Source organism: Dryobates pubescens, chromosome 5 (assembly GCF_014839835.1).
Source record: "Dryobates pubescens isolate bDryPub1 chromosome 5, bDryPub1.pri, whole genome shotgun sequence".
Classification (NCBI taxonomy): domain Eukaryota; kingdom Metazoa; phylum Chordata; class Aves; order Piciformes; family Picidae; genus Dryobates; species Dryobates pubescens.
In genome coordinates, this window is record NC_071616.1 from 7,815,320 (window position 1) to 7,841,885 (window position 26,566).

Below are 26,566 nucleotides of genomic sequence, written 5' to 3' on the forward strand. Positions count from 1 at the left end.
GATTTTGGAGAACACTTTTCACAAGTAAAAATAGTCTACAAAGAGAATCAGGCATTAGACTACTTCCTGCTGCAACACCCATTTGTCCACAGTTATTCAACCTTACCGGATAACATACATTAAAAATGTATGTCAAGGTTAAATCTGCTACAGATCAGTGGCTGAACACTCTGACTATATAAAGCCACAAGTGCCACAGAGGGGGGCCAGCAGCCTGACATTCCAGCTGCCTAGAAATCCTCCAGAGGCCTCAAACAGATCAGCAGCACTGGCTTGTCTAAAGGCCTGCCTAAATGCTGCATGTCCCTACAGATTGCAGTGGAAACTCTATACTTGACAAGAAGAGGACTCTAGAAGTTCATCGTGGCAGAATGCTCTGTGCAGTAGCATGCTCCTCACAGGGATGTCGTTCCTTTTGCTTTAGTGACTTCTCTCTTGCAGCAACTGGTTGCACACATCTCAGTTGAGCTGTAGAGCAGTAATAGAACTGCCTTATGCAGGGGAAAGAAGAGCAGGGAGGAAAGAAGCAACTCAACACAAGGTACCTTTAGTTGGTTGATGGGAGCAAGTGGTGGATACAAGGTCATTGTGAGTTGGAGAGAAGCCTCTTCTTGCTCAGAAGAATATGGAACAGAAGTGTATTTAGGCCCTCAAAAGCATGTAGCCACTGTTGGGCTAGAATGTATGTAGTTTGATTACCAGCATAACTGATTTTGCTAGTTTGTCAAGATGTCTGGTCTTTTCACAGGAAAACCTGGAAAACCCCACATGTGTCTTCAAAAGCTGTATCCAACTGCCTAGTGTGATAAACGAAGGCTACAAAGCAGTAACAACTGCTAACTAAATAATTGTTTATTAAAGCCTAGTAATACAGAGAGGTTTTATTAAGGAAAAGTTTTATATCTGCAAAACCACTTCCCTGTATTACGCACTCTCCAAACATCCAAGCCCTGTACTGCTGTGAGAATGCTGTATAAAACCAACTGATTCATCATAACAAGGCAGGGGCCTGTGCTCAAATTTCATCACCTCAAACAGAATTTATGTGGGATAAAGCAGGAACATTCAAAGACTATCTTTCCTTCCCAGATTTATTGCCCTTGAGGCATCTGAATTCTCCATGCAACTCTGCCAGGCTGCAATTTTCACCTATTACCTTGACATTACTTCTGGGCATATATAGGAGGCACTTTAACCTTCCAAGATGTTGATGTGAGCAGCCTAACATGATCAATAGACAGAAACTTAAGGACTTATTAATGTTAAGTCATGGCTAAGAGTATTATTCTCCTCTAGCACATTATTATTGTATAAACTACTTTGTAGTCAAAGAGTTGTTGGTTTTTTTTAATGTGGCAAAGGAGATAACTAGTCATGAAAATGCCTAGGAGATAGCCCAGTCATGAAAACACCTCATACCAGAAGCAAGACTTTTAAGATAAATTCCTCCCTGCTTTCCAAGATTTAACTTCATCCTCATGACAGACTGACAGTACTCTAGACCCCTCAGCATGGTAGCACCACTACTGCACAGCAGATGTCGTAACCAGATGGCCAGGTGTTCAACTGTTGATACTGAACCAGGAGAGAAGAGTTATTTCACAGATCAAAGTTCTTTAAGTTCCTGTTAAAAGCAATGAACTTGACTCCTCTAACTAGCCTAGAACGCATCTAGTAGACATTGTCTGCATTCCATCTCATGAGTACAGCTGGCTTTCTGCAATATACAGGGAAGATATATTGGAGATAAGGAGACTGTAGACAAATACCTTAAACAAACCAGTGCAGGAACACCTGGCATGAACACAGGGGTTTCATTTATTTCAATTAAATCTAAGAATGGAGTAGATTAGAAGAAAATACACATTCCAAATTCACAGTCAAACTGCGTCTTTCCAATTCCCTATACATAAACAATGCTAATAATTTCCTAATACCCAAACTAAGTTTTCCTTGCTGTAAATCCTCCCTACTGAATGCAAATACCTTATTTCTACCTTACTTACGTTACCTTTTTACATACCACAAGACTGAGGGATATACACTATCCTGATTGGAACGGAAAGGTGTTCAGCATCGCAGCCACATGCTGTTACCTAAAATCCACACATCTGGAAATCTTGTTTTCCCCTATACTCCCAGTTTGCTTTTTAGACAAATGCAAACTATTTTTCCTTAGACACTTTCCTCAGATACCACATTTCCTGAGCCTATTAAAACTGGCACTCCTCTTTCCAAACTATCCACAGTGCTCAAAAGCAATGTCCAAAAGTGGTCACAGTAATCCGGTGAAAACCCCTATTAGCACCCTTTGGAGTCAGGAATTGTCTTTGTAACTCTACCACCATTGTAGTCTCAAACATCAGCTTGGGATCAAAATGTAAAATAGTCTCTGACTAGACCAGAAAAATCCCTTACACTACAAGTAAGAAAAATACTTCAGTAACCCCCAAAAAGTTACCAAAAAGTAATGCAAAGCATACTCTTCATTTTTCTATAATTGGCTTGAGTCAGAGTGCATATCAAATCCTAGGACACCATCTGGTGGCAGAGTTCACAGAAGATTATTATCGGATGTCAAACAGAATTTTATCAATGTAAATTTGATTCTGGAGGAGTTTAAATTTTATTCCAGACAGCTTTTGAATTTTACCTTTACAAGATGAAGTGGAAAACAAAATCAGTGCAAAAATACCTTACTTTTACCTAGATGAAGTTATCTACAAGTGTTAGCATCTCTTCCCACCTTATGGGTATGTATTTATAGGTTAGTGACTGCTGTTATTCTTTATACTGGGTATCACAGCCCTGCATAAACTAGGATGCATTTAGTTGACATATTCAAATGTGTGACATTTTTGGACATATGAGCCAGGAGTTTCCCAAAATTTGGTCACAGTGACTAAACTGACTTGGATAATAGACTGACATAGTTTGGCTAAAACCAATGACTTCTTTCAAATTGAAAATGCCAGAACACACCTATTTAACAACTTTTATCTACAAAAATCAGTCAACAACGGAACATAAGTGGTGGAGCACATGAATAGAATAGAACAGAACAGAACAGGTTGGAAGAGACCTTCAAGATCATCGCATCCAACCTATCATCCAACACCACCTAATCAACTAAACCATGGCACCAAGCACCCTATCAAGTCTCCTCCTAAACACCTCCAGTGATAGTGACTCCACCAACTCCTTGGGCAGCCCATTCCAATGGGCAATCACTCTCTCTGTGGAGAACTTCTTCCTAACCTCCAGCCTAAACCTCAGCTGGCACAGCTTGAGACTGTGTCCTCTTGTTCTGGTGCTGACTGCCTGGGAGAAGAGACCAACCTCTGCCTGTCTACAACCTCCCTTAAGGTAGTTGTAGACAGCAATAAGGTCTCCCCTGAGTCTCCTCCTCTCCAGGCTAAGCAACCCCAGCTCCCTCAGTCTCTCCTCATAGGGCTTGTGTTCCAAACCCCTCACCAACTTTGTTGCCCTTCCCTGGACACATTCCAGCAAGTCTACATCCTTCCTAAATTGAGGGGCCCAGAACTGGACTCAGTACTCGAGGTGTGGCCTAACCAGTGCAGCGGACAGGGGCAGAATGACCTCCCTGCTCCTGCTGGCCATACTGTTCCTGATGCAGGCCAGGATGCCACTGGCCCTCCTGGCTGCCTGGGCACACTGCAGGCTCGTGTTCAGCCTACCACCATCCAGTACCCCAAGGTCCCTCTCTGCCTGGCCGCTCTCCAGCCACTCTGACCCCAGCCTGTAGCACTGCATGCAGTTGTCATATACAGACAGTTCAGTCGAAGTCAGGTAAGCGTGAATAAAAAAGATAATACAGATACCTTTAACAGAAGAGACTTCTGGACTACTTTCTACAAAGTTACAAAGCCACATTGCAGTGACCCTTAGAACCTGCAATATTCATCCCAAATATTGCAGTCCTAATGAGGAGATACTTTAAAACTTCAGAAAAACTATTAGCCAAAATTTTTGAAGCTTAAGTGTTGGGGAATTTTTGCTAGGATCTATCAGTTCAACAAAACAGGCAATTAATATAGTAATTGAGACCTGACTGAAAGAAGCAATGAATACGAAAGAACAAAAATAGCTAGCAGAGATACAGCATAAGCAGCCCCAGGAACACATGCTGAAAACAAAGTCCATGAAATGCCAATCTCAGAACTCATCTGTTCCACAGAACTCTTTAAAGCTGCACTTCAAAAAGAGTATATGAGAAAGTGAAAAGCAAAATTACTTGTATGAGACCATTGTTATCAAACCACTATCAATAAAAGCATATTGAAGTATGAACTTTAATTAAGGCCACTTCTATCCAATATTCCTAAATTTTTCCAAGTTGAAGTTCATAAGCATCCCTTAATATCAATGAAGCTTGCATGTGAACTACTCTGCTTGCAATGCCAAATGATTACTTTTAATTACCTCCAGTTTCTCTGTATCATTAAAACTTGTTTCACGCCATTGGCCCCACTCTTTTTAGGCTACCATTTATCACTGGGTTCCTGCATGTTTTCACTACCACTCATTTTTATCTCTGTAAGGAAGACAACCAAGCAACTCCATACTCAAAGCCGTAATTCAACCACTGAAAGGGTTCTGGCAGGTATAAAGAGAGAGCATGTTACACACCCGTAATAAAGAACTTACTCTTACAAATCTTGCATTTAACAGGCCAACTAAGTTTAAGGATCACTGCAACAATAAAGGATGCTTACAAAGCAAAGCAAAACGTACGCCCGCCCCACCCCCTCTAGGGCAGGACTGCCCGGCTCCCCTCCCTAGGCCGCCCCGTCCGCCAGAGCCGGAGCAACCCCTCAGCACCTCCACTGCCGCCAGAGAGCTCACCCCAGGCCCCTGTTCGCCCCCAGCCCCAGTACTCACGCATCACACCCTCCACGAGGGCAGCAGCCCGGTGACCCATCCCCAAGCCGGGACCGAGAAAGCCCGGCCACCACCTGCCCCGGGCCCGCCACCCTCACAGAACCAGCGCCGGGCTGACCCCACAGAGACCCGCGGCGCACGGCAGGGCGGAGCAGAAGCCCGGCGCAGCCAATGCGCCAGCAGAGAGGCGGCCGCGCTGCACGCCGGGAGGCAGGGCCGCACCCCGCAGCGCATGCCGGGACACACAGTCCTAGCGGCAGGCAGGTGTCACCGCGAGAGCTGCTGTGGGCTGGGAGTGTTTACCAACCCAAACTGGTAATAAAGGTTATTACCTGTAAACAGCCCTATAAACACATTAAGTGCAAGCACACCTAATGCCACATGCTGCTGCTCTAAAACGCAGGTACTGAAGATAACAGGCACCTCAGCAGTGAGAAACCACTGCTGTTGTGCTAGGACAGCCCAACTAGGACTGCTGCATCTGGAAAATGTTCCCAGGAACGATCATAAAGTTCTTCCTTTTATCTAGTCTCCTACTTCCATTTAAAACCATAAGCCCTTATACTATTGCAAAAACATCTGCTATAAAGTTTCTATCTCTATTACAGGTGCCCTCTAAGTACCGAAAGGCAACAATAAGGTCTCCTCAATTTCTCCAGGCTGGATGACCCCAACTCTCTCAGCCTCTCTTCATGGAAGTGTCCCAGACAGCTGTCTGATAACTTTTTTAGCACTCTGCTGGACCTTCATGTCCTTAATGTGCAGAGAGCTCCAAAGATGGACTCAGCAATCCAGATGGGATCTCACAAGAGTGGAGTAGAGGGAATCATCTTCCTCAACCTGCTGGCCTTGCTTCTTTTAATGCAACTCAGGATTCAGTCGGCCTTGAGAGCCGGGTGCTGCACTTTGGCCCCAGCAACCCCATGCAGAGCTACAGGCTGGGGTTGGAGTGGCTGGAGAGCTACCAAACAGAAAAGGACCTGGGGCTGCTGATTGACAGCTGCCTAAACATGAGCCACCAGTGTGCCCAGGTGGCAAAGAAGGCCAATGGCATCCTGGTCTACATCAAGAATAGTGTGGCCAGCAGGAGCAGGGAAGTCATTGTACCACTGTACTCTGCTCTGGTTAGGCCACACCTTGAATCCTGTGTCCAGTTCTGGGTCCCTCAGTTTAAGGACATTGAGACACTTGAACATGTCCAGAGAAGGGAAACGAGGCTGGGGAGAGGCCTTCAGCACAGCCCTGTGAGGAGAGGCTGAGGGAGCTGGGATTGATTAGCCTGGAGGAGGCTCAGGGGTGACCTTATTGCTCTCTACAACTACCTGAAAGGTGGTCATAGCCAGGAGGGAATTGGGTCTCTTCTCCCAGGCAACCAGCACCAGAATAAGAGGACACAGTCTCAAGCTGCACCAGGGGAAGTTTGGGTTCGAGGTGAGGAGAAAGTTCTTCACTGAGAGAGTCGTTCACCATTGGAATGTGCTGCCCAGTGAGGTGGTGGAGTCACCATCCCTGGAGGTGTTCGAGAGGGGATTGGATGTGGCACTTGGTGCCATGGTCTGGTCATGAGGTCTGTGGTGACAGGTTGACTTGATGATCTTTGAGGTCTCTTCCAACCTTGGTGATACTGTGTGACACTGTGATTTTCAGCTCACATCCAGCTTTTTATTCACCACTATCCCCAAAACTGAAGGGAAAACAAGTCTGGTTCCAAGATCACCACACTTCCATTAAAAGGACCCTGCATGTTCAGCAAGCTGTGAAAACTGCTGTGGGCCTCGATGCTGTGAGAACTCCTGCCAGCAATCCAAATCACTGGCCTTGTTAGCAGGAACGGACCCTAAGAGCAACCTGAACAGGTAAGAAGTTATCCACACCCAAGAAGGAAGATGTCTCAGGAAAGGCTACCCGTCTCAGCTCCCTTCCCCTGACGCCATGATGAGTGTACACGGGCTGCACGCGGCGGCCGACCTCAAGCCAGCGGTTCCCGCCATCCGGCGGGCCTGAGTTTGGCGAGGGCTTTCCTCCACCATATTGGACGCGGCACGCGGCGCCGCTTCCGATAGGTGGTGCTGGCTTCTGCTTCCGGGGGCGGGCCGTGACGCGCTCGCAGTGGGGCTGAGCGGGATATGGGCTTTTAAAGGGGCGGCGCGGCGCAGCGCGGGGCAGCTGGGCGGCGGCCGGGCTTGAGGCGGTGGCGGCAGCGGTAGCGTTGTCGGTAGGTGTATGGCGGCGGATTGGGTTTGTCCGTCCACTGGGTTCTGGCAGCCGGCTGGTGGATCTGGTCTGTGGTCGCGTCCCTGCCGCGTAGCGCTCTGTGCGGGGCGGGCTCGGCTTCTCTGTGGCCAACGGGGGCCTGTGTGGAGTGATCCCGGCCGCGCTGGCCTGCCTCGGCTACTGGGCTCGCGAGTCATCGCGGGGTAGCGGGGACGCGGCCTGGTGCGGGTCTGTGTGGCCCGGCAGGGTCTCCAAGCCCGTGCCTCAGCCGCGGGCTGTGCCTGTCCCCTTGTGTGCTGGGAGGCTTCGTCTAGCCGTCTTTGCCAGTGGTGTCAGTGCCGTGTCCAGGTAATTTTGCTTGCTTGGTGAGAACTCTTGAACTGAGCTGTTGATAGCATGCGGGAGAAAACTCCACCCTTACTATGCCTGCTTAAACTTGCACTGTGCTCTGCTACCTTTAGACTGACCGGTAAGGTGCTGTTGTGGTACAAGTTAACAGTGAGTATCAAAAATAACCTGTGTTTTTCTTAATTATCACAGTATCACAGTAACTAAGGTTGGAAGAGACCCCAAGGATCATCAAGTCCAACCTGTTCCATTACATTTTGAGGCCCTTGGTACTTCTGGGAAGCTAACGAACTTTATTTTTCACTTTTTTTAATTTCCCTCTCCTTAATTTGTTTTAAGCAACAGAAGTTAGCAATGCACATGATGTGACAACCCAAGCAAATAAGATAAAGAAACTTTGGAAATTTCTTTATGTAACTTCTCTAGCTCTTTACCTTCTTCCTCTTTTTGCTCTCTTAAAGAGCAATAGATGCTCAGAGTTCAGAAGCAGCTAGGTGTTGCTTTACTTCTTCCATAAACAAGAACTAGTAAACAAGTTTGCTTTATTTCAGATGTAAACCTGTTCCTTTGCTCCATAGAGAACAGCACTGTTGGAAAGTATTTAGGGACAAAGAGAAAGCCTCCTATGATGTCAGTGCCTTGGTTAACTGATTTGAGCAATCAATTGCTTCCTGATGGTGTAGTTACCAACCTTTATATTTGTTGTCCCTTGCTCTGCTGATTTTGAGGTAGCTTATTACATAGCAGGGGTTTTTTTTTTGGCATTAGAAGAAATGGAATCTCTTGCTATTTGTGAATATAGGGTTGATGGTGAATTTGTGTTGGCCAGTGACTAATTTGAAAGACACATCATGAGGCTTTACTGGGACATAAGCTAACTGTTGAGAGTAGTATAGAGTTGCAGCACACTGCACAGAGGAGGTGGCAGTGCTAGCGCCTATTCTCTGCTATCATCTCTGTGCAGTGTGTTCAGGAAGCTGATAAGGGAAAGCAGGAAGCATGCAGAGTAGTGTCTTGTTCTTGAGTTCTGGCCTCTTCCCCCAGGGTCACAGATGCTTTATTGATTTATCTTGTGGACATGATCATATGGGGGAGTACATTCTGGTGCTGATACCTTGTACCGTCCTGTGTTAGCTGGGCCGAATTTCAGATGACAAACAAGTATTGTAACTGTGTTAAGGAGTGGTTTAGAAAAAAACTCCTAAGTGATATGAAAAATCTGAAAGAATGAAAATCCACACCCTTCAGTGCAAAGCCATCTAGTTTGTGAACTGCCTAACTTTTAATTTTTGCAAGAATGCACAGACATTCATCATCAACGTTCACATTTTTCTAAGCATATAGTTTCATTAATTGGTGAAGGCAACTGCTGGCTTTACAAGAGAAGGATCTGAGAGGGCATCCACTGTCATCTGAGGCTGTACCAATTTGCTGATGCCTAAAAGTATAGCTCATGAAATACTGCTTTTAGTAAGTTGCTGCAACAGCAGGGTTGTGTCATCTCCTAGTTCCTACCTTTTTGTTAAGATTACCCAAAAGGAGGCACAGGCTGCATTTCTCAATCATACTTCGAGATGCATCAGTTAGTATCTGTTATTTCATATTTTGTGCTTGGTGTGTATATAAAACATGCAGGAAAAGAACTACTGAAATGGCAATTGTAGGATTTTTAAGGTTTAGGACTTTGGTATTCCTACTGGTGGATTATGTTGAAAGGGTAAAGTGCAAGTCTTACTGATTTATCTGAAATGAACAGGGGGTTAGATGCAGATATTTGGATATAGAAAGGGCAACAGATTCTTTCATATCATGACTTCATAAAAAAATAACTTGAATGTATACCTGTGAAAGTTTTCCACTCAACTCTTCCAGACTGCCAAAAACTCTTAACTAGGTTTTAAAGAGGAAAACGTGAGATAAAAGCATAGAGGCTTGCTAAAAAACTTCGTAGGAGTTGCATGATTTTTATTCACAGCTTGGAAACAGCTCTTTTGGTAGAGAAAGAAATTGTTCTAGAAGGCAAACTTGATAAATCTTACGGTTTTGGCCATAAAGAGATAATCTTAGACCATCTTTCATCTGTCACAGCTGTTCTTTTCCATGGCCAGAAGTATTATGCTGGCTGCTTCTTCTCTCACTTTACTTCCTATTCAGATGAAAGTTCTAGGCAGTTTACATATTCTTCATTTATGGAACCAAACACCAAGGTACAGCTTGCTGTGTGCTCTTGCTGTTATCAAAAAATCTAACAGGGGAAAAAAAGGAACCATTTGTGTTTAATGTGGCCAATAACTCTGAACTAGAAGGAGGAAGAAAAGTTTATGATATTGAATAGAAGCGTAACTCGATAGAGAAGGGTCTTTGTTCCCATACAGCACCTTCAGATGGTGAGTGAAGAATTAATTTTTGGTGTTTAGCAAATGTGATGGATGTCTGACAGATTTCTGAGAGGTGCTCAGTCTGTCAGGGGCACAAAACTTCTGCCTGTTAGCCAGAGGTGTAGAGCAGATGGTTTAAGGTGCATTTGTGAACATGTGAGAACAATTTGTTGGTCTGGTGCAAGTAACTTGCTGCTTTGACAGGCTCTCCCTGCTTAGAGTCCTTTCCAGATGCAGACTGCAATTGCAGTGGAGCAAGCATTTTACTAGGCCTTGTGGCACCCTACAGTTGGTCTAAATTGCCAAAAATTAAGGGGGAAAAAATGCCTATGTGTTTTGCCTGTTTTGTAAAGCACAGCCTGAGTATGCCATCACTGTTATAAAAAAAAGAAAGGAAATATTCTTTTCTGTTTAATTTTTTTGAAAGCTAAGAAGCCTTAGAATTGCTTCACAGCTAGTGCTGAAAAGCTATTCAAACAGCATGTAAGTTGTCTGCTATGGCTTTCTTTACCTTTCAGGTGTTTTATAAACTTCAGAAGATTATTGGGATTGAAAAGCCCTTGAAAAGGCTATGTAATGTGGCTGTTGTAACGCTGTTTGAATCAAGGATAAATTTGAGTGAATACGTAAGCACTTGTAAGAAAAACCCTTTAATGATGGGGAGAAAAAATCTTGGATCAATAACAGAGACAACAAAGAAAGACTTGATGTTGTTTTCCCTGTGTGCTTTGGGAAGATGAGTAACAAAGGTGACTCTGCTGTTGCTGGCTGCATAAAGCAGTACTTTGATCTTGAGGCTCTGTCAATTCAAATGCTGTATTTTTTTTTCTTTGATTTTTTTTTTTGATGTGCCTACTGTGAGAAGCCCAGGCAGAGAGCTACTGTTAGATAAAATGATACTGGTTTTCTGATCACAGGCAGGTAACTTAAACTTTGAGACTTGTACATCCAGAAACAGCTGGTCACTGTGTTTGCTCCTATTGTATTAGGTCTTAATGAAGGGTATGGCTTAGCAGGTGTTAGCTCTCAATTCAGTAGTTGGAACTGGGCAGAAACCTGCTAAATACTTGCGACATCTGAAATGTGGTGGTGTGAACAGCACTTCCCCAAATGAAAACAGGCACTGTGCTCTCACCCTGCTGCTGACAGGGGAATAGCTCACATCAATATGTGTCACCTTCCAGTCTTTTTCCAAGTTAGACAAAGAATCTATTAGAAAGCTTCAGCAGCTCTGTGGGTGTGTTGATTGACCGGATTAAGATATCTAAGCCAATGATGCTTTGGATGGGTCTGGCATTGTGTGAAAATTGGCCCCAACGCACCTGTCACATCCCTCATTGTTTTGCAGGAGATGCCTTGAGAATTCAAAGTTCTGTAAAACCACCTTCACTGTGTCTTTTCCTCAATTTTCTCCAACCTAACTGCTTCACATAGAGGAGTGAACTGAAGTTTTTCAGGGCTTTTGAAGCCATGACTAAATGCATAATGCCTGACAAAAGTCTATAAAGAAATACATTTATTTCCCCTATCTCAATACTCAGTAATCTTCTTGTCCAAGGGATGGAAATAGCTCGAGTCTAATCTATCCTCAACTGATTTTTATCTGTAATATCCCAATTTTAATATGTGTTATAATAATAGGAAGAGCCTTGCAACAGGATAACATCTTACCCGCTGACCATACCATCTTATGGTCAGAATTGGAATTTCAAAGTAATTTTTTTGTCCCTGCATTTTCTGAAATAACACATTGCAGAACAGACAGATTCCTGTAACTTGAAGGCCTTGAATTATTTTCCTTGCGGCTCTCATTTCTTGATGAATTTTCCTTCTTATGAGACAGTAATGGCTGGGGTGATGGACGTGTTGTAATCTTTGACGTTTCCTGGTAGAAAAGTTTCATGAGGCCAGTTAATTCAAGAGAACGTGTTTTTGTAGGAAGTTTGGTTCTGCCTAGTCTGTAGGTGTCAGGTTTTCCTGTGCAGGGGCTAGAGAGGGAGTCGCACTGAAAGTGTTCAATCTTTGTAATGTGGTAACTGAATAAGTACTGCAGAGTACTTTTCGATAACAAAAAGTAAATACAGCTGCTGTTACATCCTTCTTTGAAGGAGTTCCACTTTGTATTTAAGCACACTAGTTTCTCATTTAAAACTTAACAACTGCAGAGAGAAAACAGCAGAATATTGTTGTAATTGTGAAATCTCTTTATAGGCTGTCTCTTTTTTTTTCCCCCAGCATGTAATTATCTTTCATATGACTTTGTTAATACTGTGTTTGCCAGGCTTAGGGTGGGTTTAGTACAGCGAGCTTCAGTCACTAAGTTAATTCATGACTGTCAACTTTGAGTAATATGTTATATTCCAAGCTATACCACCAAAAAATACTAGCTTGGGAGTGGAAACTGCTGTTTCAGTTACCTTCATTTCCACTCTCACCTCTTGTTTGCTTTTCAGTGGTGTCTCCATGATCTTGTGGTTCTAGTAGCACAGGATAACATTATTGCTGTATTGAATAAAACACAAAACCCATATGTGGCCTCAGAGTACACATTATTCAGATTCTGGGTGCTTTCTTGATGTGAAGGCAGTAGTGTAATGCATTTGAAGAGTCTTATTACCCATTGCAGACTTCCTTTGTAAACAAATCCTTCTTGTATGTGTTTGAGAATATTGTCATGCCCTTGCCTCAAAAATAAACAAACTGTTACTGTGGTGTTGTGTTGGCTGTGATACTGCTCTTGAGTAACTCAAATGCAACTTCTGAGTTTGGGTTACATCATCTGGCCAGCAGTTGTTTGTCATGGAATGTGAACTCCTGGGTAACTTGAACCACAGCTGCAAAAGGAAGCAGGACACTAGGCTGCTGACAAATCTCCACACTGCTCTGGGAATACAGCTGCAACCTGTTCTTCAGTTACAATGGGATTCTTGGATAGCTGTTGTATTCATAGGGTGGGAATATGATGTCCTTTTTGCTGTCCAAGATGAGATATGTTTATGGCTCCAAGCTGCTGAAGTATCTGATTGTGTTTTGACTAAAGTAGGGAAAGGCTGGCCAAACCTGTGACTATTACAGTAACCCAGATACTGCTTGTTCACTGCACTATATAATCAAAGTTTCACATAGTTTCTCAATATTAAGCAAATGTGAGATTCTTCACTCAAAGAATCAGCTTGATGTTGTTTTCCTATGCTTAATCAAATTAAGTGAAAATTGGGCCTTTCCTCCCTGTCCCTGCTGTATTGGTCCTTAGCTGTGCAAGCCAACTTGAAGGGCATTCCCAAGCTCCAAGCTGGTATTGAGCTGTCCTAAATAAACCTCATGAATAAAGCTTAACACTGCAAACAAGTTGCTGATTATGTAGCAAAACTGAACCACTGCAAACTGAGCTGTCAGAGGCCTTGTGTGAGAACGTCTGAGAATGTATGTTAGGTGATAAAGACCAGACCTGCTGAAATATCCCTAAATTCTGAAGCACTTCTGTAGCAAGGGATTAGGTGTCTTGAATTCAGTTTGCCCTCAGAGGTGTGCACACTTCCTGTAAAGAGATGTGAACAGCATCCATTCTCTAGCCAGCAGCTGGGTCTATGTGAATTTGACCTTATAGGAGCAGTTACTCATGTCATGTCTTGAAACACTGATCCTGCAGGGAAAAATGGAACATGGTTCTGTTAGTCATTTGTTGTGATCTCAATGAATTATGTGACCTTAATTGGAAGCTACTCAGGTGAAAGAACAAGGTTTAATCTAAAGTTGAGGAGAAGATTAACTTTTTAAAATCCTCTTACTATCCAGGTTATGTGCTGTTAGTGAATTCTTTTACAGCCTGGGAGCTCTGTTCTCCCATCGCTAGGAGTGCCAGCTGCTTTGCCATTCATTCAAAAGCAATGCAGATTCCTAGCTCTAAAAAACCCTGGCTCTGATAAGAATACACTCATTGGGCTTGCTTTTTCAAAAACTCTTTTGTCTCTTCAATATATCTCCTGTTTAAAGCAAAAATTTAAATCTTGGTGTGTTGAGGCTTCAGTTATGAAAAATCTTGATCCTGTCTTTGTTACGGGAAAGGTAGATTTGAAAACCTTTGCTGGAGTTGCATACATATAACTTTAAAACTTTTGCATTTGAGGGATTTGCCATTCTGTAAGGACAACTGTTTCTAGTGTGTTACTGGAATAATTTTGGGTGCTACTTAGTCTGTGTCTGTTTTCCTTTCTGATTGTTGAAATCCCTCTAAGGGATAGGAGAACACTTAAAGCTTATGCTAGTAGATTAAATGCCTTAAGGAATTTCTTTCTGGATTACTGGATAAACCAGTGTGTAGAGAAGCTTTTTTCTTATTTTAAGATGTCATTTACTGATTTTTTTTTTTATTTTTTTTTTTACATTAATCTGACAGTGGATAGAATTTTCCAAAAAAGCTTAGGAAGCCAAGTCTTGGAAGGGAAGCTACTTCACATATTGATTGTTTCAGCATTTCTCGGTGATGTCATGACTGAATAATTCTTTTAGTGCTTTTTAGTCCTAACCAGGTGTTGCGCTATAGGCTTTCATTCTTTGAACTGTCTTACAGTTTCAACTCAAACAACTGATAAAAGGACAATTCTCCTGCTTAACTGGTATATTAATTTATTTATTTTTTTACAGGGAGAAGATTCTTGTTGAAGTGATTACTTAGTTCCTCAGCATGGATGATTTATCGCCTGAAGAAATTCAGCTGAGGGCCAACCAGGTCACGGATGAGGTAAATGCTATAGGACGCCATCTGGGATTAGAGTACTTGCTTGCCAGGATTACAATATCTTTTAAAAATGAAGCAGCCTAGGGTAGTGATTCTGCAAGGGTGTAGTAGGAGCTTTCAGACTCTCACTTTACATGATAAATAGACCAAAGACTACTCCTAAAAGTGAGTATGAATTTAAATGTCAGAATTGTAAAGATACCCACTGAGTACTGATCACCCTGTCCTGGTTACTAGTGGTGCAGGCTGGGTACCTACACTATTCTCAATCATGTTGACACTTCATGACTTTAACTAAAATTCATTTGACTATATTTTATTTTATTTTATAATGACTAGCAAGTACTGAAAAACAAGGGTTGGCCATCTACTGAAAAATCCTCATATGCTGCCACTTCTGCCTATGTTGTAGCATGTGTTGCATATAGACAGGCTGCTGATCTTTTTTACACTTGTTTTGGGGGTTTTTTGTACATTGCCTTACTGCAATGAACTGGTGAGTTTCTAACACTGATATATACTGTTAACCCATTCACTTAAAATTTTCTTTCTAGTCTTTGGAAAGCACAAGGAGGATTCTTGGCATGGCTGTTGAGGTAAGAAAAGGCTTGTGAATTCCTGGGGATTTATTAATTAAAGTATAAGCAGCATGTTAGCTATCACAAAGTGATCTTAATCAGGTTTTTTTTCTTTATCAAATTTTTTTTTGACACACACTTCATTATTAGAAATTGCTGCTTTCATTCAGTGGCAAAGTTGGAATGACTTAAATGTGATGTTCTTCACATTGGAATGGGCTGCCTGGGGAGGTGGTGGAGTCGCCATCACTGGAGGTTTTTCATTCAGTGGCAAAGTTGGAATGACTTAAATGTGATGTTCTGCACATTGGAATGGGCTGCCTGGGGAGGTGGTGGAGTCGCCATCACTGGAGGTTTTTAGGAGAAGACTTGACAGGGTACTTGGTGCTGTGGGTTAGTTGCTTGGGCGGTGTTGGATTGGTTGATGGGTTGGACGCAATGATCTTGAAGGTCTCTTCCAACCTGGTTTATTCTATGTATTCTATGTATTATCAAGTCTGATCACAGAAGGATCAATATCCTTTTTACCTGTTTTCTCTAAGTGCTACAGATGAGTTAAGAAAAATCTTCTCTGATGGTCAGCTATGGCTTTGGTTGCTGCATCACTTGCTTCTCATAACATCTTCTGTTTGTCTTTTAGCTCACTTTTTCCTGTGCACAGTGCAAAAGTGGTTTGCTCTGAGGAAGAGGGTAGGGCTCAGTTGGGTGGGGTCATAGAAGGTAGGGCTGCTTTTGGCTTTAAACAACAGTAGTTCTGTTCATCAGTTTTAACTTTGAAGAAAGTTAAGTAATCATGAGGCACAACTTGAAATAAATCTGTTTCAGGTGATGTTTGAGGAATCTATGTTAAGGCTTACATGCCCCACTGTAAAAATACTTGGAAGTGTACTTTTGATACTGTCATTTCAAAAAAATGTAGAACATCCTGTTGGTAGGGAGTAAGATAAGATGGCTTATAATCATCTTTGCTAGGTTTAAAGCCTGACAAGTTCAGCAAGGCAGTTTTGCTAATAATTGGATATGCTGTAGACAAATGGGAATTCAGAGATTAAGCATGAATGCTTTTCAAAGATAATGCTTAGACTTTCAGTGCTGAGAAATTGAAACAATTTATTGTCAGTGTGAGAACACTAAAATATGCCATGAACAAGGACCCTAAAATGTCTGGGCTCTCCTGCTTTAGAACCTGTATTCACTGCCCAGATGGTAGCAGGCTGATGTGGAACTGAAGGTGCTTGTGTTATCAGTGAGGCATTTGAAACATGTAATGTGCCAACCTAACTTCTTGGTATCATAGTTTGATCATTCATAGAAACTAAAATAACTCCTCCTACCATAGACAGTTCTATGCTGCCAGTTTACAGTAAAGCATGGGTGCAACTTTGCATGCTGGGCTCTAGACTGAGCCAGCAATGAGTTGTACTCTGTTATATTTCTCACTGATTTCTTTTTCTTGGTTCTAAGACTAGTGATGAGCTAGTCTTTTTCTGATAGCTTCTGTTGCATTCTCAAGGATAATATTGCAGGGTTTGTTTTGGGGTTTTTTTGTTTGACAAGACTAAAGGCCCTATTGAAAGATGGAGGGTTAAGAAATGAACTAAATGCCACTTTTCACAAGGTAAATGTCGGACTTCTTTTTTTAGCTTAATGTTGTTATTGTTCAATCTGAGTGTTACAATACTTTTTATCTTGTAGTGTAAAAAAAGTGCCCTCACTGAAACAAATGAACCAATCCCAAACAAACAAAAAACCCACTAACCAAGATAGTGTGACAGGTGAGATTATTATTAACCTCCCATAGGATCTAATCTGCCACTTGGAATAGCATTGCTACCAAATTTGTTCCTGGCACAGTGGTTTATGAACTTGGTTGGCTTATCAAATTTACTATAGAGACCTGATTCTGCACTGCTGGATTGGAATCTGGTTTTACATCTGTGAATTACTTTCTGCAGGCCCAGGATGTTGGCATCAAAACTATCACCATGCTGGATGAACAGGGAGGTGAGTTTGTCCCTCTCCCCAACACTAGAAATCAGTGTCTTGAGTGAAAGACAAAGGGCAGCCATTCAGGAGTGTTTGCTGAAAGTAAAGGTTTATTAAAGACTACTGATCTGAAAATTACATTGGCTAATTGGTTATTTCCATAGATTTTTAGTATTTAAGAGAAGGTTTAAAGTAGTTGAGAGACCATGTCAGTTAAAATGAGTACAGCTCTGCGACAGGAGGGGATCTTTCCCATAGTAGTGTGAATGTAATTGCATTTGTTCTAAAAGCAGCAACAGAAGTGCTGCTTTAAGGGCATGGACAACATTTCTAATACAGTAACTAAAACATATCATTTCACCTTTTTCTTAAACATGAATTACAAAATTGATCTCAGAATGCAGTATAAAGTAGGCATTAGTCCTGGTATAAAACCGAAACTTTCCTGTTTCTATCCGATCCTCACCTTTCCTCAGTCTGTTTATCCAGGTTATTTGTTTCTCTTCCAGAACAACTAAATCGCATAGAAGAAGGCATGGACCAGATAAATAAGGATATGAGAGAAGCCGAGAAGACATTGACGGAGCTCAACAAATGTTGTGGTCTCTGTGTTTGTCCTTGTAACAGGTCAGTTAAATTGATAAGTGGGTCTGAAGTATTCCCAATAGCTGCTGTACTTGGTGATGGTCTGTAATAAAATTGCTAACGAAAACATGCTGAATCTCTAGGAAAGCTAACTGGTTTGGTTTGTACAAGTGCAACCTTTGGAAATTGCATGACAGCAGCTAAAGCATACTTGCATCTAATCATGTATTGTGCCCCCTTTGCTGTAAGTATAGCTGCTGCACATTAAATGGAACAGCCTGCACAGTTGTGCTCTAATATCCTCAGAGGTTATCTTTAGTATAATACTTTGTGTCCATACAGATGAGACCAAAGTGGTCTGTGGGTAGCTTTATGCCTTAAGAGGCAAAAAGAAGTCTGAGGATTCCCCAAAATACTTCTGTACTAATATAATAGCAAGAAAGCTTCTGGAAGTAATATTGGTTCCCTAGGCATTTTTAAAATGCTTGTGCATTAGGAAGGAAGAGAGGGCAGGAGAACAGACTTTTTCACTAGTGAGTACATAAATACTTGCAGACCTGCTTCACAGTGCCTTTATAACACCAGTGTTGCATCTACTGTATCCCAAGTCATGTAAGAGTAATCTAATCTTTTATATGTCACTTCATGTGTGCTTTTAAACACCCTAAACAATCAGAAATCAGTATTATAAGGAAAAGAACTTTTTTTTAAAGATGTACTAGCTTTATCTTTAAGCAGCAGAGTATCAAATTGGTCTGTATGAATTGAATGTGATTTTCAGGAGAAGACTTGATGGGGTGCTTGGTGCCGTGGGTTAGATGTTTGGGTGGTGTTGGATTGGTTGATGGGTTGGACGCGATGATCTTGAAGGTCTCTTCCAACCTGGTTTATTCTATGTATTCTATAGTTCTTCCAAGTGAAGAAGAAAACTTACCTCAGGAGTGTGACCTGTTAAGTGCATAGCCTGTGAGCTAGTTAATTTTTCACTTTTCTGCATGAGCAAAAAAACATTTTATTCAACTGAGAGGTAGCAAAAATTTAGGTAAAATTCCTTGTAGTAGCCATACCTTGAGGGTGATTTAGGATAGATATGAATGTGGCTTCCAAGGCTGAAAATCCTCAAGTTATAGTACTTTGAAAAAGCCCTGACCACTGGATAGGTGTGCTTACTACTTCATACTAATGTTATCAGGTTGATGGACTTTGTACTTTTTGACACACTCAGTCTTTGTTTGTTTTCTGTAGTTGATAGTCGTATTTCACACAAGCTAAGCAGCTTATTGACTCTGAGCAGGCTCAGAATTTGACAACTCTTGTGGCACTTCAAATACACACATAAAATAAATTCCAAAACGGGCAGTAATGTGTGGAAAAATCTACTGGAGAAGTGGAAAGCAGTGCAGAATGAACTGAATGCTTTCCGTATAATTACTGGTACATCTGTTTTTCTGTCATCAGTTATTTGTCAACCAGTTATCTCCAAAGCTTTTTTCTTTTTTGTAAAGCTAAATCAGAACACTTGTGGAATCAAGTATTGCTTTTTCTTATTTTTCCTGAGCTTAGATTGTTTATAAAAGTCTGTGAAAACACAAAATACTGGCAGTACTCCAATATATTAATCTGTGTACTAATAATAATTTACCTGTTTGCTGGTCTTTACTATTTTCTTCTCCATTCTCTCCTAACACTGATGCTTGCTATCTAAAAATGAAGACTAGGATAAGAAGCTGTATTCACTTAACTGGTGAGAGCGGATTTTAGGACAAGGTCAGTCTTCTGAGCACAGATGTACATTTAACTGGCTGGCTGAAGTGATGCTTCTCTTGGCTTTGTGCTTGCAAGTGCATGATGTCTGCATGCAGGTCTCCTTGTGACTGTGATGTGTTGAAATGAAACATGAGAGAAGTTAATGTGTTGTAATTGGAAAAACAGCTCCTAACAAAAAAAATGGAAGCAGGTGTCAAGAAGTTTTCTTTGTAACCATGCTTTGTTTGAACAGTAGTTCTGTTTCTAGCTGTCCACTTCAGGTGTGCAAGTAGTTTGCAGGCCACTCATTTTTATTCAATAAATTCCTCATGGTTACCTCTGGCACATAAGTCTTTGCTAATCCTGAAGCTAAGCTCTCCTGCTGTTGCAGCTTTAGTATGAAAAAGATTAGAAACATAACACTCAAGCTAGGTGCAGTAAACATACAGATATTTTAAGCCTGTGTATGCACAAGGAGCTGGAATTGACTAGGTCAGGTTTCTTTGGGGCTCTGCTGGGTGCAACAGTTCCATTATGAACTGAGAAATGAAGTAGTTTCTTCTGTTTGATGTATTCATACTAGATTACTTTTCATAGCATCTGACCTATGAAAAACAATTCCCCTTTTTTATACATAAAAGCCAGATGAATGAGGGTAATACTTCATTACAGCTAATTTCATACCTCTTAATTGTACACATCCAAGTAATCCATTACCGTATCTATAGTGCCTTTCAGTAGCACAAAGGTTTCACCCTAGAGATTTCCCTTCTCAGGCTTTTAAAGAAATGGAAAAGTGGCAGTAGAGTCTGGATGATGTAGCTTAAACCTGAAAATGCCACATACAAGGTGAATATGATAATGTTCTTCTCCAAATATGTTCTTTAGGGTTCATGAGAACTGACTCCAAGTTAGAGCAATTGTTTCTCTGTTATATTTTCTTCCACTCTTGCTTTTGTGGGTCTGTGATTCTTGATTTGCTTCATGTCAGTGTGCATTCTTGTGTTTCTTTCTCTTCTGAATTGTGATTAAAAAGTGTAATGGTAAGTTTGTTGCTTTAATAAGGTTAGTACCATTGAATTGCAGAATAAAGGAGGTATTTAGACATGATTACTGTGATTTCAAAATTATCCTGAGAAATGTTGACTTTAAAAAGAGACTTGGAGACAAAATGTGTTTGACAAAAACCACTCAAGATTAACGGGTTCCTTGCATAGTGTAGATACTTGTATTTGAGGGAGTTTTCTCCCTCATCCCCATTTCTCTCTTGAAAAGTAACTAGCAGTGACTAACTGCTGTTGTAAATGCAGCTGTATCTTATGACACTCTAAGCTTTCCTGTTTAAAGTCATAAGCTTCCCTTCTTCTGGTAATGTGACTGAGAAAATTACTGTGCTTGCATTAAAGGTTAAGACCAAATCACTGTCCCTAGAGTAACTCGATGTTTGTTCTATCCTGATTAAAAGATACTGTATTGTATAGACAAGGCTCTGTCTATACAAAATCTAATCTTTCAGGCACAAGACAAATGCTTCTGTAAATCCTAGATTTATAGGGAACTTCAGTCAGGAAGCCATATTGAAGAGGTAGTAGTTCATGTTTCTTATTTTTATGGAGTAGGACGAAGAACTTTGAGGCTAGCAAGGCATACAGAACAACCTGGGGAGACGGAACTGAGAACTCATCAGATCATGTGATATCCATGCAGCCGAGAAGAATCAATCAGCAGCAGCCTCAGACTTCCAGAGGACCAAGTGGTGGATACATTACAAGGTTCACTTCTTGATATTCTGCAGTCTATAATGGAAAAAATTCTGAACTGCCAGTTGTCAGCTTCTTTCAGCTGCGTCTTAGGCGAAGTTGGTCAAGAGTAATTGTTGCAGCTTTGAGAGGAGATGGCATAAGCCATCAAGTGTTGCAATGCTCACCTTACACCTCTTTTTGAATAGTGGTGGTATTATCTGTCTGCTTCTGGATGTGAGGACTGTAGAGTTTACTGCTCGGTTATTGAAGGAACCAAGGGCTTTTATTGTCATAACATATATTTAAGACTGACTAATGTCTTATTTTGGTGGGTGGCGTTTTAAATTCTAAGGCAATTTTTGTAACAGCAGCTGGATTAGCACCTTGTTGGTGGGCTGCTTGCTTGGAATACATGGGCTTTTAGAAGAGTGAAAATCTACTTTGTCTCGAAAGCACTGCCTGTCAGAAAACTGTGCAATGAAAAATTTCTGCTGAAGTAAATTTGGGGTAGAGAAAAGCAAGTTCTTACCTTTTGGAAACGTTGTCTCACTTGTTTGAACAGGATAACAAATGATGCCAGAGAAGATGAAATGGATGAAAATCTTGCTCAAGTGGGAAACATTCTTGGGAATTTGAAAACCATGGCTTTGGATATGGGCAATGAGATCGATGCCCAGAATAAACAAATAGACCGGATAAACGTAAAGGTAAGCGTCCAAAGTCATCTCTGAAGGCAGCTTAGGGCTTCTTACTGACATGTTGTAAGCAATGAGTTCATTCTCCTGTTGACTGTGTTTACAGTAAGTATGCATTAAGAGCATACTGTCCTCTAGGTTGCAGTGATTTGAACAGGAGAGAGATTGATGATTTGCTATGTAGCTGAAAATGCAAATGCTTCAGCTTCACGAAAATTACAAATACAGCACAGATGACTGCTAACTGAAATTAACTAAACTTGATTGGATCAAAAGAACAAACACTGGAAGTATAACTGGGGAAGTGTGGCTTGTAGGGAATCCTGTGTGTGGTAGGGAATAGGTGGTTTTAACAACATCAAGACTCTCCTAGAATTCCTGAAGCCACTATCATCCTTGAATGTAAGATAACCTGTAAGTAATTCATTGCCCTAATTCTTGTGGATTGCTTAATATTGGGACTGGGGAGACTTTTGAATAATTGGGTTTGTAGGCGCACAGGGACATGGTCTGCTGTCATATGCACTTGAAGTTAGTCATAGAATAAATCAGGTTGGAAAAGACCTCCAAGATCAAGTCCAACCTGTCACCCAACACCTTATGGCACCAAGTGCCACATCCAATCCCCTCTTGAACATCTCCAGGGATGGTGACTCCACCACCTCCCTGGGCAGCCCATTCCAATGGCTAACAACTCTCTCAGTGAAGAACTTTCTCCTCACCTTGAGCCTAAACTTCCCCTGGTGCAGCTTGAGACTGTGTCCTCTTGTTCTGGTGGTGGTTGCCTGGGAGAAGAGACCAACCCCCTCCCATAACTAGTGTGTTGGGGTTTTTACTGCTTTAAGGATTAATTTCCCCAAACAAATTAGTCATATACAAATGTTTTGTTTTTCCTACAAGTGGCTAACTTAGGAGGAAGCTAGCTGCATTTGAGAAATCCTCATATTCTTAAATGGCATCCTGCCTAAAGGAAATGACAGCTTTAATGAACAGTGTGCATTAAACATGTCAAAAAGCAGAAGTGAACACCAATTACTGCAAAGTCATAGAATTAAGACTAAATGGGAATTTTAAAATATCAATGAAATGGCCAGTAGGATTAAAAGCAAGAAAGGAATTTTCCCAAAAGTACTGAGCTACTCTGATTTAAATGCTGATTATACCTATGACAGCATCTCAGTTTTGCCTAGTAACTTAGGGGTGGTTGTGCTGGCAACGCCAAACAACTTGATCTTATGGAGGGTACCTCAGGTGTCTTGCGCTATTCCCTTCAAGTGCAGATCTGAGGTGATTGTAAAAAAGTAAGAAAACACAACCATTTTAAAGAACACGAGGAAAACTTTATTGGAGATTATAAGCTGTAAGAATTTTACAGCTCATTTTAAAGTAGTCTGAAAATTCACCTGTCAAAGTAACTGCAAGTGGGAATTACTGCATTTGGCAGTAGTGTTTCTGATTATTTCAACACCTCTTTTGGTGCTTTTTCATATGGGGGGAGGGGGGGAAACCACCAAACTTTGCTTACCAGGTCTATTAAAATGTGGTGTAGATAAATTAGAATTACTAGCAAAACAGCAGTAAAAGAAAGTGCAGTCCCAGGCTCTGAGGCTGGCAACCTGTCTCAGGATATTTAAATTAATCCTTTTCTGCTGGTAGCTGTTTTCAAATCTAGTGAACTGTGTGGGAACCAAATCAATATTTTGAGGATAAATCTCCAAAGAACGGCATCATACCAAAAAAAAGCAGTATTAAGCTTAACTGCAGAAGGGATTTGATGCTTTAAATGTTTATTATAAAAATCAATTCCAACTTGCCTGTAAAATACAAAGGCTTGGCTGGGTGACTTTTGGTAGCCTGCATTGTTATGCAGGGCTACTAACCTGACTAAATCCCTAATAAAAGCTTGTGTTACTGGTGTTTTCTTAGATGATCGGTAGCTGAGTCAATGTGTTTCTGAAGTGGTGTTAAAAAGTTAGATTCTCACTTCCCTGTGCAGTAGATTCCTGCCTCTTCCCTAGCCCTTCACCCCTGAAGCACAGGAAGGAAAGAACAGGCTTGAACTGCCAGTGTCCTCTTCCCAGTCCACTGCAGTATGAAATGGCTAATATTGGGCACAAGTGAAGTTTCTCAGGAGGTTACCTCATGGTGAGGGCAGAGGCTGGTGGTGTGTATATAACCCTTCCTGTTCCTTCCCCACTGCAGGGTGGATCATTGGGGAATTATTCCCAAGCTTCTTATCATTCCTTTTAGTAAAACTCTTACCTTCATACTTGCTCGGCCTAGATGCTGTGGCTGACTTGTGAGGCTTTATAATAGTAAAATATAAAATGAAGTGCCTTTCTTACAGACACCAGACTACTATGACACTAGGATATTGAAGGGTGTGTGGATGAACAGGGATTTGCACTGAGCAAAATAATTCTGACCTTTATACTCTCAGGTCACTCCTAGTTTTGACTATTACATCTAGTCCATAGCAACAAGGCTGCTCTGTATGATTCTGAAGATGTCTGAACACTTGGAGAGGAATTCTTACCACCTTGGTCTGTTAATACTCTTCCTCACTTGCTGAGGCAAGCTGCTGTATGTTTTGAGAGTCAGCTGAAGACTAAGAACTGGTTCTTCTTATTCTATCTGCTGAAATCATATGCTAGCTATAGCAGGGGGGAGTTACTTCCAGCTTCAGTTGTTCTCCTTTTGTCTACCACAGCTGTAATACCCTGCAATTCAGAAGTTTGTGTCAGCTAGCTGGACTTTTTTAATTGTTTTGCATGGTGAATTTCTCTTTCAGGCTGATACAAACAGGGAACGCATTGAGCAAGCCAACGTCAGAGCCAAGAAACTAATTGACAACTGAAGCCTGCTGTCATTGTTTAATGACACTGTCTCTCCAGCTGCAAGCCACCATGGTCATGGATCTGTGAAACTTCTCCTATTCTGAAATAAGAGGGGCTGGGAAAAATGAAGCAGTACCCTTTGTATAGGGAACTAATTTTCTTCTATTTTTTTATTGCTTCATGTAAACATGGCCTTGACTTCAGAAAAGCAGCCAATATAGCTTCCTCCTACCCATCTGCCTTCACTTCCTTTAAACTGCTCAGGGCTAAAAGTATTACAGCTTTGAGTCTTCCTGCATGTTTTATTTCCCCCTCCCAGTCTTTTTTTTGTTTTCTGCACCCAAAATACAGTCCTTTTACTGAAGTTGAACAAGCAGGATAACCTGAATTCACAGTTGTGGGAGGTTGGAGAGGGCACTTTGCACTGTTTGAAATACCTCATAAATTGAGTGTCTTCACTAAAATAGGGACTTGGTGAGTATTGTCTGACTGACTTGTATCTCTAGCAGGCTTAACCATAGTTTTCCAGTCCAAACCGCATGATTGGTGTGGGGGTGAGTTTGTGAATGACAGAATTGAAAAGGCCCACTACTTAGTACTTGTGGGTTGAGGGCTTTAAAACACTTCCTAACCACATGAAACTTAATGTAAAGGTCATCAGAGGGATATATAGGTTTCATCACTGTGAATCGACATCGGTTTGGAGGCCACAACTAGGAAATTATGCTGTGGTGTTCTGGTATTTGTTAGGTGTACATGTACCTGATTTAAACCCCATGCACATGTGAGTAGAAGAAAATAAAACTATCTCCCTAAAGTATTTATTTGATGGAAAATGTTATGCCCCTCATTTTGAAGTTAATGCTGAAGTGTTTGATGCATGTGAACTGGAAGAAACTGAGAAGAAAAACATGCAGCTTTTCTTGCACCCCATACCAGATTCTATTTTGGCCAGTTTTTACTGGAATTGGATTTATGCCTTTCTCCAGTGCAAAACAATGACAGATCTGGTGCAGTGTTTGCTCTCTGCAGTGACTTCAGGAGAGCTTCTTAAACCTACTGAAAATAGAGAAGTTCATTATGGAAAATTTTGTTACAAGTCTGGGAGAAGCAGTAGCTATTAAGAACTGTATGCTGGTTCTAAACAGATTCCTGACCAATTTATTACTGCAGGCTTTAGGACTGGCAGTTGGAAATACTACGTGTCCAAATTCCTTGAAAATGAAAATCTCCTGTTGTATTGCAGAATAGAGGAGTTCCTGCCCAGGTGAGGTAAAGCTCCCTTCATGGGAAGAACATTGTGGTTTTACTGTAATATGATCAGATTTAGTTCCAGGATTTTCTTGATTTGTTTTTTGCTTTTTGCAAGGAAACTGCAAGTGACCAGTATAACTTCTCCCAGTAATATATTATGCCTGTTTTAAAGATGAAAATGCCTTTGTACTGATCTGTGATACTTCATGTTGGGTGGCAAAAATCTTCAAACCAAATTGATTGGAGGAGTAATTAAAGCTAATAGCACTATGGGGTGTTGTGGGTTTGTTGTTTTTTTAATGAAGGACAGTCCACATGTGTCCTGTAGCCATTAATATTCCCAGGGCTAGTGAGATGACACTAATCTGCTGAAATATAAGACAAACTGTTTAGTGTTTTATTCTTAGTAGAAATGCAATTGGTTTTATGTTCTCTGTTCATGCCCAGGACAACTTGATATTTAAAGAAAATTAAAAAGAAAAACAAAACAAAAAGAGAAACCCAAAAAAGACAAAGCAAACACACCAAAAAAAAAAAAAAAAACAACCAACAAGAAATGACCA

General features: G+C 41.3%; 2 protein-coding genes across 2 annotated transcripts in view; one reads left to right on the top strand and one right to left on the bottom strand.

The window, feature by feature from the left end:
• The window catches only part of ZNF106 (zinc finger protein 106), a 38,714-nt gene extending 33,683 nt beyond the window's left edge, over positions 1-5,031 (bottom strand). The window contains exon 1 of the mRNA XM_054161520.1: positions 4,903-5,031. The gene's annotated coding sequence lies outside the window, so the exon portion shown is untranslated. The remainder of the gene's footprint in view (positions 1-4,902) is intronic.
• A 2,071-nt stretch (positions 5,032-7,102) lies between these two features.
• On the top strand, positions 7,103-26,280 carry SNAP23 (synaptosome associated protein 23). The gene is made up of 8 exons (XM_054161522.1): positions 7,103-7,117; positions 14,487-14,583; positions 15,135-15,176; positions 17,114-17,162; positions 17,654-17,771; positions 21,095-21,247; positions 21,780-21,924; positions 24,704-26,280. Exons 2-8 carry the CDS (start codon positions 14,527-14,529, stop codon positions 24,767-24,769), a joined length of 630 nt encoding a protein of 209 aa, XP_054017497.1. The 5' UTR covers positions 7,103-7,117; positions 14,487-14,526; the 3' UTR covers positions 24,770-26,280.
• The last annotated feature ends 286 nt before the right edge of the window (positions 26,281-26,566 follow it).